At 30.4% G+C, this 16,896-nt stretch overlaps 1 protein-coding gene across 1 annotated transcript; it reads left to right on the top strand.

Annotated features, from left to right (window-relative positions):
- The first annotated feature begins 4,933 nt into the window (after positions 1-4,933).
- Positions 4,934-8,478, top strand: LOC114279312 (1-aminocyclopropane-1-carboxylate synthase). Its single transcript, XM_028221530.2, has 4 exons — positions 4,934-5,450; positions 5,557-5,688; positions 5,788-5,948; positions 7,174-8,478. Exons 1-4 carry the CDS (start codon positions 5,280-5,282, stop codon positions 8,141-8,143), a joined length of 1,434 nt encoding a protein of 477 aa, XP_028077331.1. The 5' UTR covers positions 4,934-5,279; the 3' UTR covers positions 8,144-8,478.
- Positions 8,479-16,896: the final 8,418 nt, after the last annotated feature.

The raw sequence follows: 16,896 nt of genomic DNA, 5'->3' as shown, positions 1-16,896 counted from the left end.
TATTTTTATATATTATATCTAATTTTGTGGAGGCCTAATTCAGTTTAGTAACAATTAGGTTTGATTACAAAATTCAAGATTCAACAATATATATAAATATTTGTATTTGTTTTCGATGCACATGGTAGCAGCTAATTGATTTTGGTGAGATAGGGCTTGGTATGATTTATTCGGTGCTATGAGGTTGCTACAAATCTGTTCCACTTTTTCGGAAGTAGTGCGGCTGTTGATTTGCTAATTCGTTGGTGCTTTGGAATGTTTTTCAGTGCATCTTCGGCTAGATGTTTTGGTGAAGTTGATTTGGATTAATTATTTTGGGTCTTCTTCAACTCTGGTTTTGAAAATTTTGATTCATCTATTTGGTGAGATCTTTCTTCTTGTTTATTTGTGATTATTTGAAATTTACGTAAAGGTGGTTTGTGAGACCATTCGTGTTTCGTTTGTAATCGTTTGAAAACTATTTAGTTGATAGTGGAATCGGATTTCGATTCCGTGGACGTACCTCACATTGAGGGAACCACGTAAAAATTATTGTGTTGTTTTTTATCTAATTTTTCCGCATTATTTTTTATTCCCATTGATTAATTTACTTGTGAGAATCACATATTTTCCCCAATATATTTTTTAGTGCATTTCAATTAGATCAGCTATTCAAAAAATTAGATTAATTTAATATCAACGACCAAATGTCTAGATCACATTTGTCTCAAAAAAATTAGACAATTTAATTTTAATTTATATTTGCCTTTATTTTTTTAAAGATGAATATAATTTAAGTATGTAATTACTAATATCTACTTTCTTTTTATACGAATAATAATATACTTCAAATATACTAAAAGTTGAACTACTTGAATTAATGAAATGAACCAAAATGGGCTCTTAATAGGGAAAATTTGAACATCCAAATCAAAGAATAGGTTTGACAAAAGTCATACCTAATTAAAAATTGGACGAGTTAGATATAGGTCATAATAGATGAGCTTATTATCTAATAGGTCCTATGAAAATTAATGATTTTTTTTTTAATTTATACCAAGCACTATTAAAATACATTACTAATTGTTAATTTTTAACGACAATTTGAAAAATTTGTCATAAAAAATATCACTAATTATAAATTTTAGCGATAACTTAAAAAAATTATCACAAAAAAGTTTATTAATTTTTAACTTTCAGCAATAGTTTGAAAAAATTTTCCCAGAAAAACATCACTAATTGTAAGTTTTAGAGACAATTTATAAAAATAATGACAAAAAATCACTAATTATTAATTTTTAACAACAGATACAAAAATTATCATAAAAAATTATTTTTAACAATGATTTTATTAAATTTCATTTTCAATAAAACTTGATAATAATTAAATTCAACTATTAAAACTTATAGATAATTTATCCTTAAAATTTCCAAAACACCAAAACGCAACTATTATGGTTATGTTTGGCATGGAGAGTTTAGGCTAAAATAATAAAAAAAAATAAAATAGAATTTTTAAATTAATAAGATAAAATATTACATTCAAATCATAATTTTATTTTTTTTTACAAAAATCTAAAAAATTTATCCAAAACAAAACTTTTTAATTCTAAATTAAATAACTAAAAAATAAAAAAAATTAACCTACATTTCAAATGAAGACTACGGGATCTTTTGAGAACACATTAAAAAAGTCAACTTTTTAATTTTTTTAACTAAAAAATTCATTTTTTTTTTATCCAAAATAACCTAACTTTTTAATAAAAAACACTTACCAAAAAAATTAAAAAATTAACTTTTTAATAGCTTTCCAAAACACCACAACCTCGGTTAAGGATAGTAGGAGGCAGAGTCTGAAAGAGTTGACATTGTTGCTCTCAAACATCAATTTAGTGAGAGGGTAGGGCAAATCCGTGTTGCTATGTCTGTCTGCATCCTTTTATGGTAACATAGTGTTGTTTACGTGTTGATATCCCATAGGACATGTACCTTACATCTCTAATGTAATCAAAATTGTCATTGCTGGCTGTAATTGAATACGTGTGCACAAAAATATAAAATAATTAAAATTAATATCATTTAAAAAAAATAATAATAATTATTATTTTTTTAAATATCGAGCTTTAATTTGGCATAACTTATAAAAGTTAAAAATTTTAAAAATTACTAAAAATTTTAAAAAATCCATTCTATTTGGAGAAAGTTTATTATTATTTTGCCATTTGAATTTGTCTATCCAAAAGTCAAAAAGTCAACAAAGGTAAAAATGGTTATTTTGATTTATTACAATAATTTATTACACATCTTTTTGTAAAAAATTAAAAAATTATCCCAAACATACATTTTTTTCTCTACTTTTTTAGTCAAAAAATAAAAAAGTACACTTATATAACACATCCCAAACAACAATGTCACTCAAAAAAAAAAAAAAAAAAAATCAACTTAAAAAAGTATTACAAAAATTTTAAAGGATCAAATTTAGTATTATTGTTTATATCTAACCATTTACACGAAAAAAAAAAAATTATACAAAAATATAGAACTGTAATATCAAAAAAAAAAAAAAAAACTAGATGAATCATATTACTGTATCACTTAAATATTATTGTTCTTGCATTTTTAGTTACAAATTGAACCACGAGCTTGAAATTGTGATTCAATTAATCCTTCTATACTTTCTTGAAAGTATAATTAAATAAACATTACATTTCATTATTCAACAAACAACAATCAATTTAATTATAGAGATTTCACTTTTTAAGTAAAGTTAACAAACAATTGAGGTAAAACTTAAAATGATACAAAATCTAAAAGCATCTAGAGAGAATATTAAGATTTTAGAAAGTTCAATCTCATAATGATAAATTAAGTTGGAAAGAAATTTGGTAAAGTGAAATCAATTACTTTGGATCCTTCATTCATAAAAAGTTAGGTTTTGGTAAGTTGAAATCAAAGTAATTGAAACCCACCACTTATAAAAACAATTTTGTGTTTGAGTTTGGTGATGAGAATTGGAGTTTGGTGATTTTTGGTGTTAAAAATTTGGCAGTCTTCATTTAATTGAGGTCTAAAACATTATAAGAATTTTTTATAAATTGAGGTCCTAATTTTTAGCTCAAATTTGGAGGTCCAAAGCAAGTGCTTTGTTGACTTGTCCCCAGAGCTAGCTCTGACCCCATGACCGCCACAACCACTACTTCTACACAACTATTACTACACGCCAATACCTCGGCTATTGCTACTGCCACCACCCCTACCACTAACACTACTACGTATCATCTTAGGCATCATTACTATTGTCACGACTAGTATCATTACAATTTTACTACTATTACTATAACGGTTACCATTGTCACTACCATCACTACTACCAGAACCCTCCACTTCCACTATTAGCACTACCGTTGCGACAAATAACACCGCCATTTCAACACCACAACCACCTTTCATTACACGATGCCTCCACTCTCACAAAACCACTAATCTTCCACCTCTACTATTATTGTCAACCATATTTTTTTGTTCCACACTTAATTTTCTTATTAAACAAATTTTCAACTTAAAAAAATTTAACATTAAATTTTCAATTTTAATCAATACCACCTAAAAATCTTTTTGTTATTAATCTATACAAGTAAAGTTTTATTTATTTATTTGGGTAAATTATATTTTGCCTTTCTAAAGTTTCACCCATTTTGCACTTTGACCTTTCAAGTTTGATTTTTCTTACTTTGGTCCTTTTTATTTACAATCCTTCCCATTTTGGTCCTTCATATTTGTAATCCTTTCCACTTTGGCCCTTTAAGTTTGATTTTTTTCACTTTGACCCTTCATGTTTGTAATTTTTCCCACTTTGACCCTTCATGTTTGCAATCATTCTCACTTTTATGTCGTCCAATTTTTTACATCAATTAAAAATTGGCCGACTTACATTTTTAGTGAATTTGTCGCATCACTAACATATCAGTTCCGTAAGTCATGTAAAAAATTCACTAAAGATGCAAAAAATAAAAATTAAAAAACAAAAAAAATGGAATATTTTTTAGTCTTTAGTGAACTTTTTTTCTCTCAAATTTATTCATAAACATTATTACATTATAGATGCATCTAGATTAGGTGCAGCTAAAAAAATAAAAACAAATTTAACTAAAAAAAGAAAAAAGTTTACTAAAGGCAAAAAAAATGATAGTAAATTTTTCATTTCAGAATTGACAATACAAGTGTTTGAGTCAGTATATTTTCATTTTTTTGGTCTTTAGTAAACTTTTTTCTTTTTTTAGTTAATTTTTTTTTTTAAATTTTTTTAGCTGCATTTAATCTAAATACATCTATAATGTAATAATGTTTATGAATAAATTTTAAAAAAAAGTTCACTAAAGACTAAAAAAAAATTTCATTTTTTTTGTTCTCTATTTTTTATTTTTTACATCTTTAGTGAATTTTTTACATCACACATAGAACTGATGTGTTAGTGATGTGGCATATTCTGTTAATTTTTTGGATAAAAGCTAGTCTAGGAATAATGTAGGAAGGATTGTAAATATGAAGGGTTAAAGTGAGAAAAATTAAACTTAAAGGATCGTTAATGTGAAAAAAATTAAACTTAAAGGGTCAAAATGAAAAGAATTGTAAATATAAAAGGCTAAAATAAAAAAATTAAACTTAAAAGGTCAAAATAAAAAATAGTTGAAACTTTAAAGCGGCAATGTGTAATTTACCTATTTATTTTTGGGAAAATGATTTAGAGCCCTAAAACCCCTCCCCTAATCCCCCTAATTTCCTTTTCTGGAAACTGTTTTCTTTTTTTTTTCTTTTTTTTCTTTTTTTTTTTTTTTTTTTTTACTTGAAATGGAAATTCGGGGGATTCGAGTTCCCCCCTTTTCGGGGGATGAATCACGGTCCTTATTTTTGTCAATGATCTAAATGGTTGTGAGTTTGGTCTTTGACACACTTTGTACAGCTCGAAAGAAAAAGATGGCCATTGGCCGAATATCCTGTCTCCTCGCTGACCTCAAAACCCAGTAAAAAAGAATACATGAAACTTGCGGTCAAAAGCAGCCACAGACTTTCAAGGAAACATCCATTTGTTGATCTTTCTTCCTTCATTTCTCATCTCCTTCTTCTCTCACCATTAACAAACCACTATAAATAAGTATTGCCATGATGTTAAAATACTACAACTCAACCCAACCCAAACATCTAACAAAAACCCACAACACAGATAAACAAAATTATCACTTCCCTCTCTCACAATCTTCACTTTCAGGCAACAAATCCAGCATTTCAAGGCACAAAATCAAATGGGTTTCAATTCAAACAACAATCAGAACTTGTTGTCTAAGATAGCAACAAACAATGGGCATGGTGAAAACTCTCCCTATTTTGATGGTTGGAAGGCGTACGATAGCAATCCATACCATCCTACCCAGAACCCAAATGGGGTTATTCAGACGGGTCTAGCAGAAAACGAGGTAACAGAGATTGCAACATCAAAGCTTTCATATGAAATTGACAAAGTTATTATAATATTATCTTGGAACATTTGATTAAAGCTGTTTGCTTTGTGGGTTTTTGCAGCTTTGCTTTGATTTGATTAAAGAATGGGTTGTGAATAATCCCAAAGCCTCCATTTGCACTGCTGAAGGAGCAAATGAATTCAAAGACATTGCTATTTATCAGGATTATCATGGCTTGCCAGAGTTCAGAAAGGTACTAAAATCATCAAAACCTTCTCTCTCTAATGATATTACTCAATAATTGAATTGTGTTCTTACCTTGTGAATATGACGGATGGTTAATCATGAACAGGGTGTGGCTAAGTTTATGGGAAAAGTGAGAGGCGATAGAGTAACATTTGACCCAGATCGCATTGTTATGAGTGGTGGAGCTACTGGAGCTCATGAAATGTTGGCCTTCTGTTTAGCTAATCCTGGTGAAGCATTCTTGGTACCTACACCATATTATGCAGGGTAATACATCATTTTAACTCCTCATTTTCTCTTAATTTTTCTGGGTTTTTGTGAATATCGAATATAATATCAATAATACTATGTGCACATAAAAGAAGATTCACAGAAGTGTGCATAGAACGATTGATGGCACCTTGAATGATTCTGGGTCACCCATTGATTTTTCTGTGCATATTTCTGTTTTTATTTTTATTTTTTTGTGCATAAATGCTGGTAGCAAAACTTACATATAAGTATTCTTCACCAATAAATTCAATTATGTTTGGCTCTTTGAAGAGAATATTCAAACTTAGATCAATGATTAAACTAATCTTAGCCAATAACTGGATATAGTCAACTATAGCACTTCAAAAATGCTATGTACCCACAAAAAATACTCAGAAAAGTAAAGTGTATAGAATTTGAATAAATGGAGATTTAAACTTTGTTTGGTGTGGGAAACTTTCAGAAAGAATCTGATCCTCACATTTCAAATTCTGAAAAGTTTTTCTAGCTATTTTTTCTTATTATTAGCATTGCTTCTAAACCAGACACTTCCTTTTTCACATACAACAGTTTTAAAATTAATTTAAATTATTGGTGGGGACATGAGAAGTTGAGAACAACCAAATTTTCTTTCTACAGAAAGTGATCTGGTCCTACAATACCACTTGACTATATTTGACGGTGAGTGAAAACAACCTTTAGGAACGTAAAAGCCATCTTCCCTTTCTGCCATTTTGTTGGTAGATTCCCCGATACTGGGCCAATTAACATCTATTCAAAATCAATTTGTTCTCACATGCAACCTTAACTGGCATCTTGAAAGAAAATTTTCTAGAATCTAACTAATAAAGCAATTGGCTTAAAGGGTTCAAACTTAACATGGTAATAAATTATGCTTTGTCTCCCAATTCCCCCATCACGTGATTCAAAATCTTAACATGATTTAGCAAAAAAGTATGGAAAATGCTATTCTTCCAAAATTTTCATACATCAACATTTATCAGAATGACGTGGCAGTGACATTTTTTATATTAAGAAGCATTTAATGGAATATTTTGCTTTAAAGTGATAGGCTCATAACTCTTATCATATCATTCTGTATATATTTTCTGTTTGTATTATGATTACTCAAAAAAATTTTGTGGGCTGCAATGGAATGATCTTAATTACTAGTAAATTTCATTTTTCTCTGATTTTTGTTTGACTTAGGGATTTGCTAACAGTTGGGATTCCATTGCAGATTTGATCGAGACTTGAAATGGCGAACAGGAGTAGAGCTTGTTCCAGTAGTTTGTGAGAGCTCTAACAATTTTAAGGTCACCAAATCAGCCTTGGAAGCAGCATTCAAGGGAGCAAAAGAGGCTAACATCAAAATTAAGGGCTTGCTCATAACCAATCCATCAAATCCATTGGGAACTGTCTTAGACAGGGAGACACTAAGAATTATAGTGAGCTTCATCAATGAAAAAAACATCCATCTAGTCGCTGATGAGATATATGCTGCCACAGTTTTCAATCAGCCCAGTTTCATTAGCATTGCTGAGATAATAGAGGAAATAGATTGCAACCGCAATCTCATCCACATTGTTTATAGTCTCTCGAAGGACATGGGCTTCCCTGGCTTCAGGGTTGGCATAGTTTATTCATACAATGATGCAGTGACAAGTTGTGCTCGTAGGATGTCAAGTTTTGGGCTAGTTTCTACCCAAACTCAACATATGATTGCATCAATGTTGTTGGATGATATCTTTGTTGAGAAATTTATTGCTAAAAGTGCAGAGAGGCTAGCGAAAAGGCATGAGTTATTCACAAAGGGACTTGCTCAAGTAGGAATTGGTAGCTTGAAGAGCAATGCAGGGCTCTTTTTCTGGATGGACTTGCGTAGGCTCCTCGAGGACTCAACTTTTGAATCCGAGATGGCACTTTGGCGTGTGATCGTCCACGATGTCAAGCTTAATGTTTCTCCTGGCTCGTCTTTCCACTGCTCAGAGCCAGGTTGGTTCAGAGTTTGCTTTGCAAACATGGATGATGAAACCATGAGAGTTGCTCTACGAAGGATACGAAGCTTTGTGACTGCCAAGAGGCAATGTTGGCAAAGCAATCTTAAGCTCAGTTTATCATTTAGAAGGTTGGATGATATTGGGATGGCACCACACATGATGTCCCCTCACTCCCCTATTTCTTCACCCCTTGTTCGGGCTAGGACTTAGATCAGATGGAAAAGATCAATTTTTTTGCTATGGTTAATACATCCTCTAAATTCTTGGATTCATTCTAGGGATTTTTTCAAATGTATATGCAATTCAAAGGCATATAGAATTAACACATTCAATAACTGGCACTACTGCCCATTTGTTGGATGCAATTTGCATGTTACCAAATTGCATAGGTTTATGCCTCTAGTTTAATCTCTCATCATTGTTGTAGTTGTTTCTGTCTCTTTTTTGTCAAAATTGTGATGTGTTGTTGGCAATAGAATTGCCATTTTTTGTGATCTTGTGATCATTATTTACCTAATGTTACAAAGATTTGTGTTATTTCTCAACTTTTACAGCTCTAAATTTGTTTTTCCCTTAACAATTTTTTTATTTTTTTTTTCCTTTCCTTCTCTTGTAAATCTTGCGAAATATATCTCATGAGATGACTCAATTTGCCTCAAGGAAACTATTCCTGAGAATAAAGTTAAGCAAAAGGTAACCAAGAGGAATGGGTATAGCTTGGACCAAAATCAACATTTGAACAGAAATTTGAGAATCATAAATTAACTGGCTTCAAATCCTTATATTCTTCTTGTGGCTTCAAATCCCTATAAATTGTGAAGGAATAAGAAGCTTCAATTTGAGGAAGGGAAAATTACACTTTTCCCCTTTCAACTATTGTTCCGTACCATTTCACCCTTTTCAACTAAAAATTGTACGGGTAAATTACACTGACATCTCCTGAGATTTTTGTTTAATACAAAATTTTCCCTCACATTTAAAAAATTACATTCCCCTCGGTTTATAATTTTGTTACAAATTGCCCCATAGATTGCTGACGTCATACCTTAAAATTTTCTAAATGACCATTTTATTATTTTTCTTATCATCATGACTACATTTTGCAACTTTGAATCATTAAATTCTACCTGAACATATTCTTATTGAGTAATAATATACAAATATAAATTTTATATAGATTTTTCAAATACAATGATATAGCTTAATAGTGACCTTTCACTTTAAAATAAAATATCCATAAACATGATTTATATTTATAACAATATCACTATTACAACATTTTTATGATATATATTTTTTTGTATAAATTTGTATATATAAACATAAATTTTCATTTTTATTTCCATCATTTTACCTAGATTAGATCAATTTAATCTAGATAAATTCAAAAAGTATAAAATTTAGACAAAGAACTTAAAAAAAATCCATTGAATACAACAAAATAAAGTAATGTATTGAATTATTGTATTTTTTTGTATTTGGTGAATTTAAAAAAAAAAAAACAAAATATTATACTTCTTTAGTATATCTAGATTAAGTGTATCTAAAAAATAAAAAAATTACTTAAAATATTAAAAAAATTCAATAAAAATAAAAAAATAGAAAAAAAATTCATTTTTTTGTTTGAGTTAAACCAAAAAAAAAAAAAAAATGTTTATTATTTCACTTGAAATGACATGAACAAAGTATCTGTATTATTTTATATATATAAAAACTAATGGCCAAATATTTTATTTTAATCTGACAGGAGGGTAAGTGTAATTTTTTTAATGTGAAGGAGGTAAATGGAAAGCTCAGAAACTGTTAGTGTAATTTATCCAAGATTGTAACAACTAGCTCTCCTCATCTATTAATTTTTTTTTCCTTCAATTCGAACCTTTATGATTAAAACAGCCTTTCATTAATCGAGTAAATTACATTTTAGCCCCTTGAACCACACCCCCTATTACTTTACCACTTGAACTAACACTTAATTATCACTTGCAATTTCGATTTTTTTTTTTTATAATTTTATCAGTAAATTAATTTTTAGTTTGTTAGAAAAAAATTAGTAAATAAATTGAAAACCAAATAATAAAAATATTTATAAAAAAAATTAAAAAAATATTCACTAAAGACAAGAAATATAAAAATATACTAGTTTTTTGTTTTATATTTTTTTTAATTTTTCATCTTTAGTGATTTTTTTAAAAAAATTCTTCACAAATATTTAAATTTTAGATGCATCTAAAAATTTAAATATTTTGACTAAGATATGAAAAAAAATTACTAAAAATAAAAAATACAAAAAAAATTTTAAATTAAAAATCAAACATTTTTTTAGTTGAGGGTGTAGAGTGATATTGAGTGATAGTTCAACAGGGTAATTTGTAATTTACTCCTATAGTTAAAAAGGTATTTTCATCATTAAGGTCTAAATTGAAAAGAATTAATAGATGAGGGAGGTTAATTGTTATAATTATTAGTTCAAAGGGATAAAATGATATGAGACAATAGTTTAAGGGGGTAAAATGTAATTTGCCCAGCAAGGGTTGCAACAAGGAAACAATGTTGGTGTATCCTATGCCAAAAAAAGGAATTTTATACAATTTTTTTTTTAACATAATGATATGGGTCGCTATGATCCACCCATTTCTAAATGGAAGATGATCTATTGGGTTCATAATATCAAAAATGCAACTAATATAATGCCATTCTAGATGAAATTTCAATTTATCCTATGGGCTGGTTCAGTTTTGATCATTCTTATACATCCTCAAACCTCTTTCTTCAGTAAATTGTTATCTATTGTAGCATTATTTCTTATAATGATGTTATACATCATCTTATTATGTAATTTATTAACTATTCTAGTTGGTGAATTGTGGTTAGTAGCACTTCTATTTTGATTAATAAGTTTTGTATATTTTTTTAGTGTCTTACGCATGCAATGAAGTCCAAGAATAATGAAAAATAAGGATTAGGATTAGGATGAGTTTGTTTATTATTTAATTAAACAACCATAAAGTTTGGTTAGATATAGGTGCACTACTGCCATTAAAGGGTGCCCTCATGTTCTGTCTTTTAACTAAGGCTCCATGAGCAATCAACAAGCCAAGGTCTACTGGACTGTACTAGTACATGTAATGGTGGAAACATTACGTAGTTGATAAGTCACTATTTAATTGTCTGGATTAATACTTACGGATTTATATATTGTGATTAGTATTTATTAAGATTTACAATCCATAACAGATATCTATATAATAAGGAAGCTCTATTTTTGAATCCTGATGGGACTTTTGGCTCTTTGTCAAATTGTAAACCATTGGATTGATTCAATTCAAGGGCTGAAAATGTCTCTCTCTCTCTCTCTCTCTCTCTCTCTCTCTGATTTCAAATTTTGAACACAACCCCTCTCTCTCTCCATCTTCATAATTCTGTTTTGCTCTATTTTTTGGTCAATTTGAGATGCAACACAACACTCTTCGAAAGAGGAAGAGAAGAATAGAAATGTCAAAAGAGAATTTATTTATTGGGTCAATCGATCAAGGAACCATCAGCACCAGATTCATTCTTTACGACAAAAATGCCCACCCAATTGGATCTCACCAGGTCGAGTTCACTCAGTTTTACCCACAAGCAGGGTATGAAGAACTCTCTCTCTCTGTTGTTGCTCTGTTTTTTATTGTTGTTTTGTTTGTGAAATTGCAGATGGGTAGAGCACGATCCGATGGAGATTATAGAGAGTGTGAAGATTTGTATGAGCAAGGCAATTGACAAAGCCATTATTGATGGTGGACTCAAGGCAATCAGACTCACCAATCAGAGAGAAACAATGGTCGTTTGGAGCAAATCTACTGGTCTCCATCTTTATAGGAAATGGGGTTAGTGCTGTGCTAAACGCACAACAGTGACTGTGGTGCCTCCATTTGAGATGTATTATGGCCTTATTTTTATAATCCAAACCATTCATTTTGTAGGGTTTGTTGAGTACTTCATACCTACCAAAAATCATATTAATTGGATATCAACAACTATATGATCGACTATCATATTGTTAATCCGATTAATATGATTTTTTATAGACATGAAATACTCAATGAACCCTACAAAATTAATGGTTTGAATAATAAAAATAAGGTCATAATGCCTCCGTTTAGGAAGTGGGTTGGTTTTTTTTGGCATTTTTGGCTATTTTAGCCTAGGCTAAAAAACTTGGTTTGGGAAGGACTTTTTGGTTTTTTTGACTTTTTTTGTGAGAGAAGAGTATAATGATTATGAGTTGGATGTGATGATTTGTTTGTTGTGGCTAAAATAGCCTATTTTATCTTTTGTAGCTAAAATAGCCGAAAAAGCTCTTGCCAAACGGAGCCAATATATCTCAAATAGAGGCACCACAAGCGACTCCTTTTCTATTCGCATGTATAGTGGTGCTGATCATTAGGAATGACAACGGGGCGGGGTTGGGGATGACTCTCCTCGTCCTCGATCCCCGATAGCAACAAAATCCCCGGCCCCGATCCCTGATGGGAAACCCTTCACATCTCCCGTCCCCGTCCCCTAACAGGGATCGGGTTTTCCCGACCCCGAAAAATCCCCGACAAATCTGTTCAACACACATACAAACACAAGAACAAAAAAAAAAAAAAAAAAAATTAATCTGTATGTATACAGATCTGTTCAACAACACATACACACACAACAAATATAATATAGATAACAACTTGGAACAAAAAAAAAAAAAAATTTGTTCATCAATCAACAACATATATATATATATATATATATGTATATATATATAGAGACAGGGGGCTTCACGGACATCGATCAGACCACGATCTGTTCATGGTCGGTTGATCAAGAAATCGATCGGTGGCTTCACGGTCCTGGTCATGGTCGTGGCTTCAAATCGGTGGCATTAGATCAGTGGCTTCATCGATCTGTTCAGATCGGTGGTGGTGGTAGATCTGGATGATGTTGATGCTGATAAGAAATGAGAGAGATGAGAGAAGTGGTGGTGAGACTCAGAGAGATCTGAGTCAGTGAGTGAGTGGGAGACAGATGATAAACGTGAGTGAGGGAGAGAGCTGAGACGCGTGAGACTGAGAGAGAGAGAGAGAGAGAGAAGTGTTTGGTTGTAAAATAGTAATTTTGCTTCAGGGATGAACGGGGTTGGGTACGGGGCTAGGACACTTATTCCTGTCCTCGGCCCGAAACTGATCGGGGATTGATTTTTGAATAGCATCCCCGTCTTGTTGGGGATATTTTTCAGGAAAAAACCGCTTAAATCGGGTTCGGGGGGTTGGGTCCCCGTCGGGCCGAGTTCAAATTGCCATCCCTACTGATCATCATGTGCGAGATAGTAAGCATGCACTATGAAGTAAGTTTTAGTTATTTTCGCATCTATAGATGCAAACACAATAACACAATAAGGCCATGTTTGATTGGGGGTTTGGGAGGATGGATTGGATTACCAATCCGTGGGACCCACCAAACCCTTATTTGAATGCAACAAAATGTTATAGGATTAATAGTGAAGGGGGCTTAGTAATCCCCCTATGTAGGGGGATTAGCTTGGTTGAATTTTAGGTGAGATTATGAAAATAGTAAGGGGATTGAGTCTATTTTATATAAAAAAAAAATTAATTTTTTTTTTTACCAAGTGCACCTATTTGCTTTAATATTTGTTTTAGTTTTTTTTAATATAGAAATAATTTATTTATTTATTTTATATAAAAATAATTTAAAAATCCTATCACTAATCATCTTCCACACTATCATCAAAACAAACACATTTTTACTTAATTCCCTCACTAACAATCCACACATTAACAATCTCTTCATTAACAATCCTCTCACTAATAATCTCATCCAACCTAATCCGCCAAATAAATGTAGCCTAACTATCATCTATTTGGAATCACTTAAAATATATACATTTCTCATAATTAATATTCCAGTTAAACTTTTTTTTATAAATTGGGTTGAAAGTGGGAAATATATAAGAGTATATATATAATAATTCATTTACAAAATAATTTAGAAAATCAAATTACAATTATTTATTTATTTATATACTTAATCAATTAGTTTCAATAATTGATTGATGGGACTTTACTCCTAATGATTGATCAATTAGATAGTGTTTGGTTTACTGTAATGAATAATGTTTTAGAGCACTAAATTGGGAGCTCTAGAGCATCACTAATGATGTGGCACAGTGGCCCCCACCAAAGTGATGTGATGTTTTGGCTTGAGTTTGTTTTTTTTTTTTTTAAGCTCATTAGAGCTATTAGTGGTCCAAAAATAAGTGGGATGAATCACCACTCTTACTGTAATAAAGTGTAAATATTCCTTACACTTCTCATGTTTGGTTGACTAAAAGAATAATGAAAAGTCATTACAATGAGAGTCATCATTAACTATTATAAGGGAATGATCATTCTATAGGAAAGTGTAAGGAATTACCATTTAATTTAATTTCATCTCATTTCAGTGTACAAAATAGAGCATAAATAAGATTGGAGTGTTTCAAATATGATTAGTGTTTTGATAAATGATTTGGGTCATTTTGATTAATGTGTTAATTGGATTTCCTTTTCTAACTTGCAAAGTAGTGTTCTATGATCTTTTGTTTTTATTTGATTGCTAACAATTAGAGTTACAGTGAGAAAGAAATAGCTTGTTGTAATTAAATTATGGCGCAATTAAGTAATCAAACAGTCATTGTACAACCCATTGGTATTTAAATCCAATCTATTTATAGCACTATTAAATGAGTTATTTCTTCACTACAAGTCTGTGGTGTTTCAATCTCTTCAACAACCTTAGAGTTCATTTTAATTTAAATCATGGGCAACATTCATATTTTTGGTTATGTATGTTTAGTATATATTTTATGAATCGAGGCTTAATTTCTTACTTATTATTTATAATTTTTCTCATAATCAAATGCTTTTGTATTATTTTTTACAGGTGGATGATATATTAGAGGAAACAGTAATATTAGATCTCTATACTAATTTTTTATTTAATCTACATTTCTTAATATAATTTTTCTATATATATACAGGTTCAGTTTCTTCAAAATAGAAATGTTAGTGTTGTGATCCATAATGAACGGGACTTCAACGTCCTTTGTGTTTGTGGGGTAAGCCCACTAATCAAATTTATTTGCTTCTCATGTTTTCTGTTAATAATTTTTGCTTATTTTTTGAAAGGCAAAGGCAAAGGCAAAGGCAAAGGCAAATAAGAAGCTTAAAGGAAAAGGAAAGGAAAACTACTCAAGAAAGGAAATAAAAAATACACAAGTAGTATGGTTCTTTTCAAGTTTGTTTTGGAGCATTGGAGAATGTGATATTTTGAAGCATGTCTAATCTATGTGTAATTTTTTTTATTGTACAATTTGTGAAGATGAGCACGGTGCTTTTAATCCTTAATATTACTAATTTTCAATAAATCATGCATCCTTACAGAACAATAAACTTGAAAACATTATAAAGGATATTTTATAAAGATATAAAATTTTTCAAATAGAAGAGGGAAGTAACTAAAGTTTAAAAAACAACGCAAATGATGAAAGAAGGAAATAAATTGAAAGTATATTTTCATTAAAATTGTGTTTTAATTATGATCAAATCAAACTTTTAATTAAAAGCTATGGAGCTCAAGAGGATAAATAAGACTACATTGCTTCGATGGAATTGTAATAAGGTATTCTTGATCCATATTGTTTCAATATCTATTTTTTGTATTGTTTTAATATGCTAATGTTATTGTTTTTTAAATATTAGATTATTGTGCATGCTCCTCACTAGAAAAAGTATACAAAAGTTGATACATGGATATTTCAGAATGTGATAGAGAACAAGTTTGAAGGCCTCCAATCACTTTAGAGGCGTCCAAGTACTTTTTGTAAAAGAATAAGTTTAAAGACATTTTATGGCAAATATTTTTTAAAATATATCATTGATGTTAACCACTTTTGTAAAGCTTCCTACTGATATGTAGTTTAGTAGATTTCTAATATTTTTGTCTCTATCAATGTAAAATATTGGACCTTATGGGTGGTTATTCAATGTGGAATGTAAAGTGCCTTTGAAAATTAACTAAATTTAAGTGCAACGATTTAATTTAGGGTTAGTTTGGGATGTTTTAAAAAAATGTACTTTTTGACTTATTGACTTATATGGGTTGGGTTTAATGTGATGTGTTAGAGAGGTGATGTGATTTAAATAAGATGATGTGACTTAAATAGGATAGTGACTTTTTGACTTTTTGTATTATTTAGTAGATGCCAAACTTGACCTTAGTATCTCTGCATACTTTGGGGGAAGTCACATATGCTTGACATGGATTTTTGTGTAAATTTAGTGTCTATTGTGCAGGATGTTAGAATTTCATTGAAAATGAATAATTTATTAGTGGGTTGAAGGAGGAGGAGGTTATAGTATTGTTATCTCTTAATTTTCATTTACTTGACTTTAGTTCCCTCCTCTCTATTTGATCATGGTTATGAATTTTATGTTTCTTTATTAAGAAAGACCAGTGTATTTTGATGCACTATTTTCATGATTTCTTTCGGAATTCATTTATCTTTTTAGGACCCCTGACATTCCAACACAGCCGGTTGTGAAAGTAGCTTGGGTTTGTTGTGTCATCCATGATATTCTGCTATCAACAATAAGATTAGTTTTCAAAGTGGCTTGGGTTAGTTTTATTTTATTTCCCATTGATATTTGATATTTTATTAGACTGATTTGTTATTAAACTAATTTCAACCATTTCTTAAACAGGGCAGATTTTGAAAATATGTTAGAGAATGAGGTGAGAATTCGTGAAGGCATCACCCCAGGCAGCAAATCCAGCATTTCAAGGCACAAAATCAAATGGGTTTTAATTCAAACAACAATTAGTACTTGTTGTCTAAGATAGCAACAAACAATGGGCATGGTGAAAACTCTCCCTATTTTGATGGTTGG

This window comes from Camellia sinensis, chromosome 13, assembly GCF_055761805.1.
Source record: "Camellia sinensis isolate YWXY chromosome 13, ASM5576180v1, whole genome shotgun sequence".
NCBI lineage: Eukaryota > Viridiplantae > Streptophyta > Magnoliopsida > Ericales > Theaceae > Camellia > Camellia sinensis.
Note: the sequence above shows the minus strand (reverse complement) of the source record. Positions and strands in the feature narration are given on the sequence as shown.

Bases quoted from the DNA above. Each gene is read 5' to 3' on its own strand.
- LOC114279312 (XM_028221530.2), top strand. From the start codon at position 5,280: ATGGGTTTCAATTCAAACAACAATCAGAACTTGTTGTCTAAGATAGCA. The intron at 5,689-5,787 runs GTACTAAAATCA...AATCATGAACAG, and splicing joins GCTTGCCAGAGTTCAGAAAG to GGTGTGGCTAAGTTTATGGG. The intron at 5,949-7,173 runs GTAATACATCAT...ATTCCATTGCAG, and splicing joins CCTACACCATATTATGCAGG to ATTTGATCGAGACTTGAAAT.